Source organism: Elaeis guineensis, chromosome 7 (genome assembly GCF_000442705.2).
Source record: "Elaeis guineensis isolate ETL-2024a chromosome 7, EG11, whole genome shotgun sequence".
Lineage (NCBI taxonomy): Eukaryota > Viridiplantae > Streptophyta > Magnoliopsida > Arecales > Arecaceae > Elaeis > Elaeis guineensis.
Genome location: NC_025999.2, coordinates 16404022 through 16424753, shown reverse-complemented (window position 1 = coordinate 16424753; position 20732 = coordinate 16404022). Strand labels below are relative to the sequence as shown.

The following is a 20732-nucleotide window of genomic DNA, read 5'->3' as shown; positions in this document are numbered from 1 at the left end:
AAGGATGGCTCAGTCAACCCAACCATCATCAGATAGTACAATAGAGTCATCATATGATAAATGATAATTCCATCATTCAGAGAGAACACCAGACGGATGGCATCTGCAATATCAATCAGAAATAATGAATTCATTATCATTTACCTTAATGAGAAGCTATGATCTAGTTATCCCCATAACTAGTTTATTTTTATGGACCTAATAATTTAGAAGATTTGATAATTAGTTTAGAGAAGAGATGAGAAGATATTGACTAGTAAACCATAATCCTCCCACTAACTTCACTAGGTCATTGAATTGGATTAGGATCATGCTAGTTGAAATGGCACGTAGATCAGTCACACTGATCAACCTTAATGACATAGGTCAACTCGAATCACTTAGCGATCTAATCAAGATATAATCCATCAAATTGGTCAGATAAGTGAGATCGATGGCAGGGTCTGTTAAGCTTGCCTTAGACACCATCGAAATGGCCAGATAAGCTGCTCCCAATTAAAAACCATCAATCGAAATGCCAAACTTACCTTAGACATCAATTGATTAATTAGTTTTGATTTGACTAACTTAATGATTCGAATTCAACTACTAAACTACAATCAAGGTCTATTTGGTCTAATCAAAGATATGAACTTGACCGTCTACAACTATTATATCAAAAAAATTTTGATTAATCTAATTCAATATTTGATTAGATTTAATCAATTTCTTTACATAGTCAATTAATTTTTTGATTCTATCCTTAGGTTTAATCCAATTAAGAGAATCTGATTTGAGCTAACCCGTGCCTTCATATTTTATGCGAATGACATTAGATCTTTAATTCATAATTATGGATTTAATCGATTCTATACTTAATTCTTAATTAAGTTTCAACATCAACATGGGTTTAGATTTAGGTTTGAAATAATTTCAACTTTTTTATTTTATAAATAATTTATAATAAATATTATACAAAGACTTTTTATTCTAAAATTGAGTCAACTCAGTTCAAAACTGGATCGGCTCAATAATTATGCAAGCATGTTTCAGATCTGAAAATCTTGCATAATCTTAAAATAAAATCAATCATAAACACCTTTTAGATCATATCTAAAATTTTTTATGATTTAAAATTTTATTTTTTGATAATTAAAATAATTTTAATCATATAGATTAGATGTTTATTCTTCGTACAACTTTGTATCACATACAACAAACCTAGAGTTTCAAGATCTAAGATTTTGCAGAAAAATAAGTTCTTCCTTTCGCATTCTTCTTTATGAGATCCTATTATATGGCATCCTTACATACCATAAGAGCATCCCATCGAATGAGAAGAGAGGATTTTTAAATCCTTCTTGCTCCTATGACCGGAGGGTCTGGTGATCAACCCAATTCAAGTACTTGCTAATCGGATCATCTAATCTAATCACATATCATATATGCATGAATTTAAATTAAATCTAAATTATATCAGATCTGATCATAATCTTAGATCACATCTAAATCAGATCATAAACATCACATGCATAACATAAAATCAGATTTTATCAAACATCAGTATAAATTGGGACAACCTGTTCACTGTAAGGGGTAAACCCTATAGCAGGACAATATTATTTTAGTTTATGCGATTCACCATTAATAAAATTCATATCTAAATATCACATATCAAATCTAAATAAAATTAAATTTTAGATTTAATATATACATAAATCACGTCATAACGAATCTAGGCTCTGATACCACTATTGATGAATAGTGGTGATTTCATGCATGTATTTTAAAATTTTTTTGAAATAAATTATAAAAGAAAGTAAATAGATTAATCAAATTAATCTAATATGCATATGATCTAATCATCAAATCAACCTACTCTATGATCTATGACATGATATGTTGCATATAAAATCTGAAAAATATTGAAGATAAAATCAGCATGTATACATGTGAGCAATAGATCACATCTACTTCTAATCTGAGTTCAGAATTCAATATTTGAGCATAGATTGATGATCGTCGTTGCTGAGAGATATGGTAGAGAGGGTCCTCGCTAGTTGCTCGCAGCCACACATGCGTCCGGCCTCTACGGAAAGTCTACTCGAAGCTCCAATTTGATCGATCTTCTCGAGGTTGAAGATGCACTTCGAGAGGAGATGAAGAGATGAAGAAAGATGGAGAAAAAAATATTTTTTTCTTATTTTTTTCTCTTTCCAAATCTTAAAAATCAAAACTCTAGAAACCTGACTTTTGCGCACACCCCAAGAAAAGAGGACTCTCCTCATCTTTCACGTCATGAAACCATGCCCAAGACCCCTCTTAACATGAAGGCCTCTCTCTCAAATCTCTTTCACATATAAGAATGAAATAAAATTCTTTTTATTTCAATGTGTAAGGAGGTGGGATGAAGAGTTCTAGAGATCATGGACTGTTGATGTGTTGTCGCCCCTACTCATGATTTTATGCCAAACCATGCCAAAAAAATATAGGACACCCTTTCTCATATTTTTTTCATGGTAAAACTGATCTGTCACAAAAAATCTCCTCAAAATGTCGCATATGTAAGGAGAAAAAAATAAGTTAGCATGGAGAGGTGATTTGGATGAGAATAGATTCTACTGATAAAGAATATTTTAAAATTTAATTTTAAAATCTTTCTTTTATCAAAATCAAATTAGATTTAGACATGAGATAGAGAGAGAGAAGAACTCTTTGGCATGAAAAAATCTCACACAAAAAATATTTGCACATGGAGAAGAATAACATCCAAAGTGGGTTGGTGCAAGGAAGAAGAGTCCTATTCTAATATGGACTCTTAATTTTCTTATTTAAATTCAAACCAAATCACATCTAGTTTAGTCCAAATAAAATATATAAAATCTAATCTAATTAGATTCATAAATTTTTAATCAAATCTCAATCAAATTAGAAATTGATTGAACTAAAGTCCTGACCAAAATAGTGACAATTCTCTCTTAGCGATTAGGTCATCTCATAATCTAATCGGATCAAACCTAATTGAATCCAATTCACTCTTTGCTCAATCAAATTGAACTAATCAATAATCTAATTTCCATTAATCCTTCATTAATTCACTAATACTTGGTGAATAAATTTATTACAATTTTTGCATAAGGTTAATCATCAATCGAAATAACGATTAAGCCCTTAAACGATTCTCAATCGTTGATCAGCTATATGATCAGTCAGAAATTTTTTTTGAGTGTGACCCCATAGATTCAAACCTAAGCTGGTAGCATAAGAATAATTTTTTGAACCAATCAATGTAACTATTTAGTAATGATAACCCGACGTCCGAATAGGTCGAATAAAAGCGAAGCAACATTCAAGAACCTATTGGCATATGGTTACCGTATAATTTATTCCTTTGATCATAATGCTCGAGAACGATCTAGAATTTAACTGTCAATCCTAGATAAGTCATCTACATTATATTTCAATCTTTTTCAAATCCATCATATGGATTATCCGAGCCCAGGTTTCGTTAAATTGAAATACATTGATACATTAACTCCTAATTCGGAGGGATCAATCTCATCTTGACTCATGCACCGACTTGACAAGTACTTGACTGCATCCAAAAATCTTCTGTCATTGAATTAGAAACTCAGTTAGTCTGGCATCAAAGTACAATGAGTTGCTTGCAAGTCACCATAGTGATCTTAGGTTAGAGGGACACTTATACCTATACCTTTCGTGAGCTATTCTTAAAAGCAGAGTACTCCACAGTTGGTCACGTTCTGTGACGATGTACTCCTACATCTTACCTACATGCCATACCAATATCTTCACACCATTTGGTTACGAGGACATCCAACACATATGGCACACAATGACCTACACTTGATATCGCTATCGTCCTAGTAATAGCGTATCGTTTGGTCGCGAACCAGTTTAAAGACTACATAATAAATCCTTCTTTATCGATCAAAGTAGTTTTTAGAACTTCATTACAATATAGAAGTTCGTTAGAAGATGTAACCTTGTGATGAAAAATGTCAAATAACTTTTATTATTTATCAATTCATATACATTTATAATTAGCACAATCGTCAAACGATTGACTTTAAGATACAATTTCTAACAATTCTTGCATGCTACAAAACAATAATATAGCCTCCTAAAATAAGCTGGTTGGCCTCATCTAGCCTCTTGAAATCCAACAACATTGTGCTTTCAGGTTTAGTTTTGCCTAATGATCTCGCAATACTTTAATAGATGGACATACTGCTCTTTATGGCTCTGTTGAATGATCTTCAGTTCTCTTGTGTTGACTTTGTGACCTAGAAATAGAAATCTTGATATTTCTCCTCACTTCTTGGGGCCCTTAAAACTCCACTTTATATTAAATCTAATCTCCTCAAGGTATTCTCTGCAAGAAACTTGGATGTTACGCTATGATTTTTCAATTACATTCCACATATGCAGTGACCGGAAGCTCTTGATGTGATAGGTTTCCTCCCTCTGTACCAATGAAGCATGTATCTTCCACCTATAGCTAAACTTGAATACAACTATTACCTGACTTCTTTCATTCTACTTGTACATAAAATCAAATCCTTTTTAAATCCATTAAAGCCACTGCACCTTCCTAGACATGATGATGTTGCTGAATCTCATCCTAACCACAAGTTTGATTTTCTATTTAATATTTGAAGTTGCATTAAATTCGGGATACTTTGAACCCCAAATCCCATCATTTGAATCATTATCACTAGCCAAGCTATGGAGGTAAGAGCTATCACTACTCTCCAGTTCTTTTCTAATAGCTTGCTTCTTGCCAAAAGAATTTGTACCAACATGAAGCTTAGAATCCTATGCCTAGACTCTCATCTTTTTGTTGATAAGATCTTTATCAACATACTCATCAAATAAATCATCATCATCACCATCTGACTCCCTTAGCTCATTAACTGATGCATCAGTGTCATTACATTATCATTGCCATGTGTAGGCTTTGAAGTGGTTGCACCTCTTCTCTTTCCTTCACAGCAACTCTCTCTATCTCATGCGTGGCTATAACTCCTTTCTTTTGTCATCAATATCTTTACCCTTTCTAAATATAGCTGGTCTCTTTCCACCAACTTTTTTTTACTGCTACTCTCTTGATCCTAGTCTTGGGCTTATATATAGCTACTTCCTTGATAGTGCATATAGAATCTCCTAACTTAGCCTCATTCTCCCCTTGAGGCATATCTCCAGTAGCTTCCACCATAGCACCAGTAGGTTCATCCACTTGGTGCTCCACATATACTTGAACATCTCTCCCTCTTATAGAAGCCAACATTCCTAAAATATCCATATCACACCTAAGTTCTCTCAATCCAATATTTCTAAAATATCTGTGTCATACCTAAGTTCTCTCAATCTATTTTTAGAAGTGCATCCTAGCAGGAGACAGTAAAAATAGGTATAATTTATGTACCTTAATTGGCCCAACATATCTTCAAGCTCTATGATATTAAACCTATTGGATCATAGTATTATAATGATAATGAGGGAGATACCTGATCATAGTAGATCTGTACAGTGAATAAATCACTGTCCATCCCTACAGAATAGATAAGTAAAATACATAAACTTCATATGGACTTATATGAGTTAACATGAACTTTCAGATAAAAATTATTATATGCATGTCTTAACTCCTATTTCAGAGGTTAAAAAACTCAAATAATGGTGGCTTTTCTTAATGCTTCTACTACACATTCAAAAAGCTACCACATCAATCCAAAAAGGATTTTTGTATGCTTCTTTTTAGGTACAAAATGGAATGCTCGTATACAACACATGAGAGACCATAACACACGGGCACAGTCAAAAAAAAAAAAAACTCTCATCAAAGAATTGTCGGACATCAGTCATTGACCATAGATAAGAGGGACCATAACAAAACACATATAGATCTTGCATGCAAATAACATTAAACCATGATATCACATCCAACAATCAACAATATGCAGAAACACATTATGGACAAACAAACCTAAATTCAATTTCTAAATGTAGGATTTTAATGGCCTAATTGAAGTTGGCCTCTAAATAAACACCACAATATGAAATATGCAATATCGAGATTTTCAAGGAATAATTTCAAAAAAAAAAAGCATTACCAAAAGGAGAGGTGAAGCTTCCTTCATTGCTCGATGGTAAAAACTTGGGCTCTTCGGATGAACACATGATGGTGTGTGAGAAATGAGAGATGGCTAGACTTGAGCAGATGGGGGGATTGTTGGTGGTCACTAGAAAATTGCCGAAGAATAGAGGATAAAAAGTAAGCGAATTGAATGGAATAATCCTCAAAATTTGAGAGGGTTTGTTGAAATTTATTTCAAACTTTTTAAATGAACGAAGGATATTTTCATCCATTAAAATAGTAAGCTAATATTGCTAATTTGATACTTTTTAAAATAGAAGTATAAATGAAATTGGATGAAAATTGAGATATCTTTATAATTTTTTCTAATATATATGCATTAGCATCAACCATATACGATCTACGGTATTTTTTTCATTTTTTTTTAAATTTTAGAATATATTATATAATATAATAAATTATAACAAATGCTTCCATAGTTAAAATTCTATTGCATATTAAACAATATATTTTAATAATAACTAAGCATATTAACACTCGGGTTTTTAATACCTGTTATATAACATCTGCTACATCTCAAACAATGTAGTTTAATGATGACCAAATATTGTATCATTGGCATCATCTAATATATACTTCCATATGACAAGCACTATAACTTTATTTTAGATATATAGAAGCTTATAACCCATTAAATGAATAATATATGATTTCTGATGCTTTGAACGCTTGCCTTTTACCATTAATGACCTTTTTGTTTTTGGGTAAAAACCATTAATGCCTATTTATGATCGTGTTAAATATAAAAAAAATAATCTATATAAAAAAATAATCTCCGTTGTATGCGTGTGTGTGCGTGTATCATAAAAAATAAAAAATTATACCAATAACGTCGTAAACAAAAATATCCGACTGAAGAGCTCAATACGTGATAATTTGAGCCCCACAAAACAGCTCCCGATCGACCGATAAGTCCTCAAATTAAAAACCCTACCGCCAATAACAATAGAAATCTCAGAATGGTTATATTTGAACCAACTTCCCGTTACATTAACAGAGTACTCAATACGTTGCATGGAAAAAGCACAAGCAATCCCGATCTTCTTTGTTATAAAAGCAATCCCGTCCTTTATTTTTATTTTTTTTGTTATGAATGCAATCGCATCTTTTTAGTGCACTTTGCAGAACAAAAATATACCAAACCTGTGCACGACGGCATGCTGCAGAACATTAATGAAATACATCATTAGCATGTTTTCACTGACATAGGCGATTAATGAAGTAAAGGTACAGAGTAGAGGACTCAATGAAGATATCATGACTTTAGAAAGACCACAAACCCAAAAACTCTTTACATTAAAAAAAGGCATATTAAAAGTACAGAAAGTTTCCAATAGCTTCTGGTATGGGAACAACACCACCATGCTATATCCGGGGCTTGACACGCCTTCCATTGGCATCACTGCCATCAAGGGCTTCATTTGCATATGTGCAGGGAATGACAGAATGCTCTCCTACTCTGGCCACATAATCCAGGAGCTCTGTCAAGATAGAGGGGCAACTGACTTTCAAATACTCGAACCCATCAGTCTGCATCACAGCTGCAAAACCAACAACCTCAACAATAATCAGCACTCGAACTTGTGTACAGGAGCTGTATGCAAGAAACTAAGATTTTGAGTTGTTTCACTCAAACAATGGTCCTTGATGCACAAGCCGGATGTGTGTGCGTGTGAGCTCATAGTTTGCCGGCAGACATTCAAATTTTTAATAAAGTGAAATTAATATTCACTGTTTTCTGGTATTATGTTGCACTTGGTTACCGAGCTTCAAACAAAAGTTGCTTTCTCATTTATTACTTTCTAACAGCCAAAAATAAAAGAGGATATAACAATGTTGATAGCAAAGCAAGATAAGAGTTGGCTCTTCAGAGGAAGATAGTTTTATATATGAAAAGGAAACCTGACCTACAGAGAATGGTCACGATAAAGGATTTCAGTTTTTCTATAATCAAAAAATAGCGCAACCATCACAAGCGACATGGTGGTCTAGCATGAAATATCTACTCAAATCAAATGAAAAACATGCATCCATATAAAGGTGCACATGTAAGGAACCCCACACTGTAAACAAGTTGCTTGATGTAGTTACCCTAATGCCCAAATTGAATGTCTATAATCACCTACCAGGTGGAGTTCAACGTCATTTGGATAGGTGTAGGATAGAGACAGTTATCGTCCCACCTCATTAAAAGAGCAGTATTTATGCAAGCATATAGAGAAATTCATGACATTTACTGAACACCATAATCATATCGATGTTCACGCAGTCTGTACAGAGCGTAAGCATTCGGGAGACCAACAGTAAGATTATGTGGAAATATAAATGACAGCTCTGTAAAATGACCAATTCCCAATCTTTCTCGGTATATATATCCAAGGAACAAAATCCAACTTTTCCAAAACAAGTTATCTCTAAAAGGATGGACCAAGAATAACCTGCAGAATCTTGTTTTCTCAGCATGAGCACCAACTCCAGATGAAAATTTTAGTGATATTTGCCAACTTTGTTGATGCAGATCAAACCAAATAATTAACCTCAACGGTCTCGAAATATGACGTGGCTTGAGATGATTTTTCAGGCATGTAGCACATTAAGGATAAATTGTAATTTTACTTGTGACATGTACAGGACAAAAACATGTACCTACTAATGGTCACCCCATAATTACTAAGTCCACTCATAAGCAAGAAATAGATGGCCCATTAACACGGCTAATCTGCCAAGCAAATGATTAATAGGATGCGTATTGTGACAAATGGTACCCAAGGGCCAAAACCGCAGTTATCGACAGCAAATCACCTCTTAAGCATATATTGGTTTTCCAATACAGATGTGATTTGATGCTGAACCTTAACTCCAGCATTCTACATGAATTTCATATCAAATACATAGATATAGGCGAATGATAGATATCTTACTACATTAGACACCCCAATAGATCTACCAAAGCATGTTACTTTCATAGGTAAGAAAAAATTATTCCCTGCTTCAAATAACAATTAACACATGGTCAACACAGACTTTGGTCACAATAAAGGCACAGATACACAGCGAGCAATGGATTTTGTATGAGTCAAAGCCAACACCAAGGATTTAAAACTAGGTTTCTGTTTCTGTTTTGGCCCCCTGGGTAGAGTTTCTGTTTTAGCAATACACTCAGAGTTTCAGAATCTTGGCCAAAAATGTCAGCACAAATTTAAAAATATTTAAAGAAAAAAGATCAAAGAAAGCTATTTCACATCAGTTTATTATGTTTTAAGCAAGATTGCAATTTATGTTGTCCGGATATTTTTAGATTAAATCTAAAATATATACAAGCTTTTTTTTCCAATTATGTGATAGTCATTACAACCGCTAGTTATGGCCCCCTATAGGAGTCGCCATATTATCCATATGTATCAAGTACAACTGTATTACATCAAAAGAGAAAAGTGCATTTCAGTCTTGATTAATCTGGGGATGCAGCACAAAATTTGCCAGCCTATGAGCTATTTGATTCAACTGTCAATATGTATGTTGCACGATGCATTCAGGTATATATCAGATGTTTATTGCATCAAGTAGATCATAATAATGCATTGTTTTATTGAGTATACTATCATATATCACTCTCTATCAAGCAGATGCTAAAAAATACACAATAGCATGAAACTAATTACATACACCCATTCAATACCACAAGAATATAAACAAATAACCCGATTATGCCAAGATAAACTCATCGAAGGACACTATTCTGTTTCACATGATTAGCCATCAAACCAACAAGAATCCAATCTAAGAATGCATTGTAATAAAGCATCTAAGCATATTTCACTCTATTTCATTTTAATAACACATCTAAGCAAGGTAAAAAGAACGAGGCCAACACATAGTCTTCAAACTAGCAAAGAAATTCAAAGAAAAACAGAATGAAAGAGGGCATTAAACATACTTTCTTATTAAACCAAAAAAAAAAAAGAGGAATATGGCCAATTTCAGGTTAGTTTTGGCCAAAAACTAGTAAAAACAGGCCAAAGCCAATTTAAACTGACCAAAATCAAGGATTTGGGACAGTTCAGGTCTCAGCTGAAATGAAATAGTTCCAGCCAAAACTTGACCTTGGCCAGCACAATCAGAGAATCATGCTGGCATACAGTTATAGGTAAGGAATCCATGGAACAAAAAAAATAATATATTGGACAGGTAAATTAATTTGCCACGAGAAACATTGCCAATGAAATTAATTCATCACCATGGTAGAGTATTGCATAAGATGTTCCACCTAATTAGTCAATAAAGAAATACAGAATCAGAATGCTGAGCAGTGCCTACTGCAATAACAGAGGAAATCCTAGAACCAAACTATTTTTGTAGACTCATTTCTTCCAACCTGTAACATGTATGATAGTGACAGCCCAGTATTTCTTATATAAACAAAGTAAGAACACGAGGATTTTTGCCTCGAGTTCACACGATTCTTATGCATCAGGTGTTAAGGGTCTCCATAATATTGAAGGATTAATATCATTTTGGACCAAAAAAAAAATTAAAAATAAAAATTTAGAATTTGTCCCGGTCATAAAATCTGGTCAGTCCTTATAATAAGTTATAGCAAAGTCTATAGCAATGCAGGGAAGTTTAACTAGAAGTTATTTGATGTCAATCTTCTTGAGACTTGGAAGCAAAATGAGCCTACAATTGCCCATCGGGATATTATCTTATAACTGTCGTCCATGGCATGCTCAAAGAGATAATAAGCCTCACTCTCACTGCATTACAAAGGAACCTTTGCACCTTAGCAATCGCTAAGACTAATAAAAGAAACTATAGAAAAGGAATGAAAATGACAGGATGCAACCAGCATACAGAAACACGAAAATGGTGCAGTGTAAATTACTTGTACATAGATCTTTTGTGCTCCACAATTGTGTGCCAGTTTTCATGGCAAGGGTGCACATATGGGCTACGGTATGCACCGGCATATCCAACAATATCCAGAAAGGTCAAGCATCCTATTATTCCAAAATAAATAAATAAGAAAATATAGCAAATTTTAATGTTTTGGTATTCCAAAAATAAATAAATAAATAAATATAGCAAATTTTAACATTTTGGATGTGACCAGAGCCAGAAATTTGGATGTCAGAATTTATTTTGGGCCCCAAGCATCACAAAATTGTTAAAGTAAGGTTGCATTTGGCATCTTTGTCACTTTTCTTTCTTTAAAAAAAAAATTGGAAACATGAATTCTGTTTCCCTTTTTTTCAGATTTGTGACAATAGAAAACATGTTTAATTTACTACTTTTTAACCACCGGAGCAGCTGCCTCCCTCGACACCTAGATCGCCACTGTCATCCTTACCTACTTTGCCAATGATCCTCTTCATCTCCTCCAAGCTCTGCCCTTGGAGCTCCAGTGACCAGAATATGTGGCGTTGCTAGGAATATCTGAGCCCTTTAAAGAGGACCTTGGAGAGGTGCTCAGCTTACAGCATACAGGGCCCCGAGGAGGGAGTAGTAGATGATGATATTGCCATCGCAGCCCTTTCGTAGAGAATGGAGTAGAGGAGGTGGATGCCATTGTTGAGGTGGCTGGCATCACAAAGTCCATACATGAGGGCATGTAGGTGTCATGGTCATGGTAGCAATAACGGATGCCTAAGTCGGCGAAGACGTGAAGGGAAAGGTTGTGTCATGAGCGCACCAAAGGACAGCGACGAGGAGGTTGAGGGCAGAGGCTTCAAAGAGAGCCTCATAGTAGCCAGTAAAGCCAGCAAGAAGATGGATGGTGGGCGAAGGCTGCCAGCAGGGGCAGGGAGAGGAGGCAGAGGAGGGCAAGGAAGGAGAGGGGACAAAAGGGGATATTGGAGAGGAGGAAGAGGCAGAAGTGTGGGAGGGTGGTGGTGGGGAGGGGGAGAGGAGGGAGTGGGGGTGAGTCAAGGGCCATCTGGGAGAGGAGGGAGTGGGGGAGGCAGGGAAGGGAGTTGGACAGGAGTTGGTCAGCCATGAAGGAGAAGAAGAAGTTGTAGCAGTAAGAGGATCATCCCCAAAAGGGGAGGAGGGAGGGAGGTTCTAGGATTCCAAGAAGGGAGATCCAAGGCCTCATCGGAGGAGGAGGTCCAGTGAGGCAGCGATGATGGGAGAGGATGGCCGGGGTAGTGCGTGGTCTCAGGAGATGCGAGGGCAGGATGAAGACAAAAGAGGGAATCAGCATGACATCACCCACTTAAAAAAAAAAAAAAAAAAATCAAAAGTGAATTTCTCACTTCCATTTTTTTCAAACATGTTTTCTACATCAGATTGCATGTTTCTATTTAAAGAAAGGAAGGGTATGAAATAAAGCCTAAGCGAAACATGAATCTAAGAAGAACCCAATTAATCTAATATAAGTGGCTGAAAATATAACTGGCTTAGTCCAACTTCTCAAATCAAGCTTTGATTTGCAAAGAATTGATGCCAATTGAGCAAATATAACAGATATAGGTTCAGACTCTACACCTGAAACTAAACAATATTTCATCTATTGGTCAAGATATGCCAAGATCCATCTCGACTCACTAACCCCATGATACATGAATAACAAGGATGAACGCATTGAGAAAGAGGCACATGAGGTGGACAAAATGTGAGAAGAGAGACCGAGAATAGGATTTTAGCTTTCTCTTTCAATATTAATGATCAAGTATCTAACCAAATAAGTGGTTAATGAGTGGACCAAACTAAACTTTCATGTTGTATTTTATGGTTGCCACCAAAGCATAAAGTCATACCACATACATAAATATACTTTTAAATATAAAATGGAAATTTGCTTTTTACATACATGAGAGATGCATTATAAACATATTATGTAATCTATACACATTTCATATATAAAGCATGAGTTTTTCACATAGAATTTTGCATAATAACAGTGTATTATGATTTGATATCACAAAAGAACAATCTATTCAGAAGCATGTAATTTGCATTGATCTTCCTATCTAAATGCATGGTCATAATTAGATATCAAATTATTTTCAAGGATCAACTACTTGAAAATACATGAATTAGACATCAAATTATGAAACAGAATGTACAATCTTCCAATGCTATTGATAGATTGAAAGATTACAAGTAATTGTTTCATGAAGGTAGTTGGGTTTCCATAAGCGACGGCAGTCTTTAGCGGTCCGGTCATGTGTTCTATGACCATTTCGACGGCTTTGGACAGCAACCACACCCCCCACCCTCCAAACAAAAAAAGAAAAGGCATAACCGATGGCCCATTCTTCTAGCTTATGAGCTATAAGGAAAAATCAACATACCGTTTGTGACAAGATAAAAGGCATTCCAGAATAAAATGTCTAGTGCTCCAAATTGATTTTAAAGGGAAAAAAAAAAAAGAAAGAAAGATTCCTTGCACCAAAACACGTATTTCCTACAAGATACTTTTTAGGTACTTGACAGGATTAATAGAAGCTGTTAATTGTTAAATAACATGGCCAAGTTTGCCTATTGGATGCTATTTAACAAAGACTACTACAACTATTTATTAGAAATCTTCAACTACAGTAAAGCCACCACATATGAAGTAAATTTACTACAAGTTAATGAAGAAGTCATTGCTTTCGATGGAGATCACTACCAGTGATGAATCAAGAATGCCAACAGTAAGCTATGAGCGAGAATTAATCATAACTGGGATAAGATCAAGCACTTTTCCGGCGAATTAAAGGATTGTGAGACACTAAGAGTGGGGGATAAATTTTAGACCAAACATGATGAACAAATTGATTAGGTGATGCATCAGCCAGTTCAAGACCAGAGAAAATTAATTCTTTACAATTGGGACATACATATCCAACCAAACAAAGTAATTTGCCATTTGTTAAGGTATCATGAGAATGAAAATGTACAATGACATGCTCCTAGTTACTGTCATGCTTGATGTCATGTGCAAGCAAATTGTCACACATCTGCAAGTCCACCGCTATCTTCAACGCTATAAATAATTAAACAACAAAAAAAGTTTTTTTTTTATTGTCCGTGTCATTCAAGTTGACACTCACTACATCTGAAATGCCACAACAATAAGAGCAGTTTTTCTGTAGACAACAGGCAGCAGGAATGGTAAACAGAGGACGTACCCTGTGTATTTTCAGTTCAACATATGTTGTCCTAAATTACCCTATATATACACATATATATACATATATTAGTAGATTTTTCTTGTTTTTTTTAAAAAAAAAAAATCAAGAGCTATAATCACAAAATACATAATCACAAAAGTTGGAAATGTGCAACAATACAAAAGCAGGTTTTCAAATTAATCCAAGCATTTGGACCATTTATTGATATATTCAAAAATGTGTCTATATGCACATGTATTAAGTTGAAAAACAGCAAAAAAGAAAAAGATATACCTTACCTCTGAGATTTTCAGGTAATGCAATAAATTTGAGACAAACAGCTTTAAGCTGAAAACAGTGGTGCTGCTCGGCCAAAGCTAAAGTGGTAGCCACTGTATTTATGGCAACATCCTCACATAGCTTGACTTCGCAGAGTGACTTAAGCCTCTCCAGTGCATATCGGTCTGCTGCAGCAAGCAAATGCTGAGCCATTAAAGTGGATGCCCATTTTGTGTTCAAGCCAGTAAGCTCTTCCATGTCAGGTAGCGAATCCCAGTATATGAAATGAAGTAAAGCCTGCAAGAAAAATGACAAATAGGGTTGCAATTAAATGCTCCATTTGATGTGACCACAATCATGACGACAACAATCATCTGCAATCATAGCATCCATTCTTGAACAGTAAGACATGTTTGTGTACCTTAGGAAACAAACAGTGTAAATAAAAATCGATAAATAGAAGATGGTACTGTTTAGACAAACCACAGCCTGAGATTTTATATGAATGCACCCTACATACTTATTCCATGCCTTCCTACAAAGACTATATCACAAACTTCTAATGCTTTATATAAAAGATGAACAAAATGGAAGAAATAGAATATGCAGAGTAACAGTCAATCGTAGCACCATACTGACTAGCACTGTGAAGGATCATGATTAAATGAAGCTGCACCACACACAGATAGGACACAGATAGAACAAATGAACACCAAACTCCCAGAGCCCCCTCCTAAGGCTCAAAGAAGCACCTGAGTATTTGGACCTTCACGATCACCATGTGTTTAAAAAGCAACTCCTTTTTTTTGGGGGGGGAGGGGGGGGTCAATGATAGCGTGACTGTTAGCAGGCATTATTACTAATGTTGGTAGTTGCACTTACTATTCATACTAACGTATGCACCACCCATTAGCTCATAGCATTTATACAGGTTCCAACTCTACTACCTTAATATCATCAACACTACTACTTCACTGGTTTCATATGAATATCAGCATATTATTACACAATATATGATCTAGAGACCTTATTTTTGTGTCAATACATGTCCTAGTTCCAATAGCAGAAGTTCAAACGAGGGTCAGCACCTTAAATCACCCTAGCTATTCAAACCATGTTGTGTAATTGTTGAACCAATAAATGGTGCCAACTAAAATTTTCACAAATCACTACTGGTTGGCATTTTCTTCTTCCTTTTTCTCGCCTGTTACACAGACAAACACATGTAATTACTTACAAATTCCTAAGCTAGCCTCTGTAAGTCAAGATTCACAGAAATAATTAATGCAATATCCAGGCACCATTAATAACACAACAAACTGAACCTTAACTGGAAATCTTATTCCATAAGCACAAGGCCAGCTTTATCAAAGTTCGAGAACATTCAAAACCATATCTTGGCCTCACATCAACCCCCTGCTGCTATTCAATTCTCAATCAAGGCAGCTTCTAGAAGAGAGAGGCTAGGCATAAAACCTGCAAGCTAACTAGCATGAAGCTTTTATGCAATTAAGGGTCACACAACCAGAGAGACACTCCATAGTTACTCTAGATTAGGGAAGAATCTAGAGGAAGACAACGCTAACTAGACAAACAAAATTGAATTTGTATGAGGCATAACTTATATAGCAAATGAGCTAAATTGATGCCAGCCAACATAGCAACAAAAGAACAATGAAAGAAAACCACGATAATAATTTGAATTATACACAAAATGTAGAGGGATTGATTATTGACCAACCTTAAAAACAGTGGCCTCCATATCTTCAACCTTTATGCACTGCATGTTACGGTCCTTCATTGGACCAAAAAGTTGTGCCCTGAACACAGGTGACCTAGCTGCAAGCACCAATTTGTGAGCAGCAAAGATCTCCCCATCAACTTCAAAAGCTACATCAGTTCCCTTTCCACTTTCCAGAAGCTGACCAAAATGCTGAGCTATGTTAGAGGGTGGTACTGGAATGGTGTAGATCTTGGGTCCTTCTGTACGTGACCTAACAACACCAACACTACAACTAACTGATAGGCAATCATCTTTAAGATAATCTGATGTCTCCAAGCTAGTTCTTTTGAAAAACCGTTTATAACCCCTGCATGATTCAATAAAAAATGTAATAAGCTTTGTCAATACATTAGATGCAAACATGTGTGAAGAAAGAAGAAAACATAGAATAGAGATCGCAGAAACAGCTAGGACAATAGAAAGAAACTGAATTATTAGAGAAATTACTTGACACAAAGACCGTATTAAAAGAGGTGTTGATCATCATGTCGCCTATCTAAGATACAAAACAGAATAGAAACATACAATATAGCTTGAAAATTAAAATAACTGACCCCCAATACTAGTAATATAACTCAGCAAGGTCAGGATGAGATACAGTACTTAGTCATGTCACAGTACTTCTGGAAAAAAAAAAAAAAAAAGAAATTCAAATAGATGACATCTAACATATCAGAGGCTGGTTCTTTCTTCCAAGAAGGACAAGTACATTCGTGGTATCTGGATCAATGCATTACTTTATTTTTGAATGATTACAAAAGTTAAAAAACCACATGCATACTAAGAAATAAATTAAATAATCGAATAATCTAATATGCTGAATGATGTAAGCATTGGAATGTCAAATTACAGATCATATAAAAGGATCTATTTCTGCTTACATCTTTCAAGTCATTCAAATGTCAAATCACAGACTGAATCAAATCTATTTATACTTATGGCTTTCTCTCCTCATATGTTAGTGATAATTAAACTATAAAAATTTGTTTCGAAACAATCATGGTTAGCAACAATATGATATGAGTTTTAGATGGAATCTTTTGAAGTTCTAATAGCCAATTCATTCCAAGCATTATTCCTATGATCCTAATACACTGGAAAATATGGAACCAAAATCTCATAATGCCAATTCCAAGTGGTTGATGGCCCGAGTACTATAAGATTGCCTAAAATGAAATATCTTTTAAGTTCTCGTACCCAATACAACCCAAGAATTGCTAACAAATGTCCTAGACAACTAAAAGATACGAAACAGAAATCATTTACTTGCATTCCTCTTGAAATGCACTAAAGTCCAGTAACAGCAAGCAGATTACAATCAGAGCTATCAATCCCTTAAATGTCCAACTATGTTTGATCTGTAAGAAAAAAAGTCCCATTTATTCTAGAATACTGGGTTTCTGAATCTTCACACAAGATTCCTTCATTCCAGTAAAATTTGTATAAGCTATGAAGTTTTGTTTGGAAGCAAAACAATGTGGATAATATGAATATCTCTTCAAAATAGTATGTTGTATTTATTTGTTACTTGTTTTAGAATGCCACTGTCTAAAATATAAATATATTTAATTTAACAACTTTAGCACTTATCTTCCCCAAAATCTATGTATTAGTGAAAATCCTAAAGAAATCACACACCATGATACTATGTACGATTTTTCAAAAGCTTTCTAGCAATTTTTATCCCCCATAAAATAGAGAGAACTATAATTTAGAACAAAGATATTGTAACAATAACCAATGTTAAACAATCTAAAAAAAACATATATTTAGATAATGAATACTAAAAATTGGAGTATTGCATTTTAACCCATTATTATAGTTCACCAGATAAGCAAAAGAAAACAAAAGAACAACAAGAAATTTCTATTATTTCCAATACACCCATATTACCAGTTTTGACCAGATTAAAATTTAAAACAAGAACATGAGTATTTGAATACTTTCCTTTCTATCTTATTATTTTGCTATGTGAGCCAAGCACTCTGCATGATAGCCCAAAATCAGATGGATCTAATAACATAGCTTCATACATATCAAACAAATCCTTGTGCTTAATTATTAGGTTCTATCTTATTATTTTGCTATGTGAACCAAGCACTCTGCGTGATAGCCCAAAATCAGATGGATCTAATAACATAACTTCATACATATCAAACAAATCTTTGTGCTTAATTATTAGGTTTGTCAAATATTAAACCTTATTTCCTCCACAACAAAAATCTACCTGACAACTGATCCCAAGTATCTTATTTAGGAATCTAACCTTAGCAATAGCATCATACATATCAACAATCTGAGCCTAAAGCTCCTAAAAACATTCAGCTTAGATTTTTAGAGTGCCTTCTCCAAAAGCACATACATCACGCTATAATTGCCTTACTCAAGCTCTCAGGAATCATCTCAGCATTTGGGCTTTAGCATGCAATCCAAGGCACTGATTCTCAACTGACAATTTTGCTAAAATCATCTTACAGCATATCAGGCTTTAAAGCACCTACAACCCATGCCAACATTTCTGCCTGAACACTAATAATTTTGCCTTATTAAACATTGGTTATGAACATAATCACTATATAGCAGAGAAATAATATGATATAATCAAACTCTAATTAGTAGAACTTGATCAATTGATACTTTCATTTAATTCACTAGAAAAGAATGAAGATCATTGAACAAATTTCTAAACTTCAAGTCTTAATTTGAGACTACTAAATGACCCCAGTTTTTATAACCCTTCATTCATTCAAACCTTAACCAACAGGAATGAAAACCCTAACTTAGAAAAGTAATATCAAAATAGCATACTCAAAAATGATGTTGATTAGTTGATGGGTGCACCACATAATGATGAAATAAAAAGCCAACTATAATGCAAAGAGTCCCTTAACCTTATTCAGTTAAAAAAAAAAAAAAAAAAAAAAGGAAAACAGTATTTTCCTGGACAAACACCCTTTCTTAATTTCATAATTTTTTTCTCATAGCTCAAAGGCCAAGAAAAACACAATAAAAACGCCCAGCAGGGAAGCTCAACCTTTCGTTGCAATGCTTGGGTTCACAAATATATTTTCTACATCCAATAAGAGTCAATCGTTCCTCTAAATGCATAGCAAAGAAATGAACACAAAAGAACAATCGCAACAAAATCCCAATCATCTAGCCTTTTCCAACAACCCAGAAAAACCACTGAAGTCACATAAAATCTTAAAAGAACTCCCGAAATAATCCCAGGATAAAGACGAAAACATCCAATTCACAATTCAGCGTGCACCATATCCATCAAACTAAATGTACATAAGAGACATCAAGAAAACACAAGGAAAACCCCCACAATTCAACTCACCACATGCTGCCACGGTACTTAAGGGTGTAGGGACCGCCCTCGAGGGTCCTCCCAAAGTGGCTGTGGACCTTGTGCTGCTCCTTCCCGCTCTGGTCCAGCAGCGTCAGCTCGAACAGCGCCCGCACGTCAGTCCCCTCGCTTGCCAGGGCGATGAACAACGACACGTACGCCGCCGCGTCGTCCACGCTCTTCCCGTCCGGGTAGAAGTAGATGGCCCACTCATATCCCCCCACCGTAAAGGTGTCCGACGCGATGTACTTGCCGATCCCCATGCCCTTGGACAGCGAATAACCTGTGATCTTGAACTGATGCGACCCGTTCACCGTCTCCGTCACGGAGGTGGAGGCAGTCTCGGACGGCGGCTGAGGGGCCAGAGAGGAGGAAGACGACGACGAGGAGGGCCTCGCGGAGGCGCCGCCCTTGCAAACCCTACCGGCGCCCATTGGAAAGCGGAAAGGGCAAAATTGGAGCGGATTTGGGTGGGATTGGTCGAGGGATCGCCGACAAGAATTAATTTTTGGGGAAAAATTGGGGAATTGGGGGTGAGAAGAGATGATGATGATGATCTGAATGTTAGGGTTCTCGGTGAGTTGGGGGATTTCTAGGGTTCCTCTGAGAGATCTTGACTAGATCCTCTCAGAGGGGTTTTGGATTGGACTTGGTGGATTTGGAGACGGGAGGGTTAGGGCTAGGGTTTGGTTCGGGGCTATTAAGGCAAGGAGAGACGAATTCGAAAGAGAGAGAAGTCGGAAGAGAAAGAAGAAGACGGTGAAGGTTCGGTGGGTCGGGGGGTTTAAATTGGTCAGAAAAGACGGATTTTTGGAAAGAGAAACGGATTTGGATGCTTCTGGTGTTTTTTAACGTCCAAAGGCTAAAACATCTTCGCGTGCAACGCACGTGATTTTTGTGTCCACGTTTTGTGAGCTAGATGATCTTAGCCGTTGAATTCCTTTTCTCTTTGACCTTTTGGTTGAAAGATTGTTGGGATGAGATTTTTTCTTTTTTCTTTTTTCTTTTTTCTTTTTTTTATCTTTCTTTCTTTTTTTTTTTCTTTTTTTTTTTTTGGCGGGG

General features: G+C 35.5%; 1 protein-coding gene across 2 annotated transcripts; it reads right to left on the bottom strand.

The window, feature by feature from the left end:
• Positions 1–7318: 7318 nt before the first annotated feature.
• Positions 7319–20469, bottom strand: LOC105032488 (BTB/POZ and MATH domain-containing protein 2). 2 transcript variants are annotated; one of them, XM_010906942.4, is made up of 4 exons: positions 19662–20466; positions 16277–16625; positions 14556–14832; positions 7319–7701 (listed from the first exon to the last, which is right to left on the bottom strand). In XM_010906942.4, the coding sequence occupies exons 1-4, from the start codon at positions 20102–20104 to the stop codon at positions 7526–7528; spliced, it is 1245 nt and encodes a 414-aa protein (XP_010905244.1). In that variant the 5' UTR covers positions 20105–20466; the 3' UTR covers positions 7319–7525. The 2 variants fall into 2 exon arrangements, with proteins under 2 accessions (XP_010905244.1, XP_010905245.1); XM_010906943.4 differs by having other exon boundaries at positions 7561–7701; positions 14551–14832; positions 19662–20469.
• Between the last annotated feature and the right edge of the window lie 263 nt (positions 20470–20732).

Excerpts from the sequence above, each read along its gene's own strand:
- LOC105032488 (XM_010906942.4), bottom strand. The coding sequence starts at position 20,104 with ATGGGCGCCGGTAGGGTTTGCAAGGGCGGCGCCTCCGCGAGGCCCTCC. Across the intron at positions 14,833-16,276 it reads TGGAGGCCACTGTTTTTAAG|GCTTTACTTCATTTCATATA; the intron begins GTTGGTCAATAA and ends TTTTTCTTGCAG. Across the intron at positions 7,702-14,555 it reads ATTACCTGAAAATCTCAGAG|CTGTGATGCAGACTGATGGG; the intron begins GTAAGGTATATC and ends TTGGTTTTGCAG.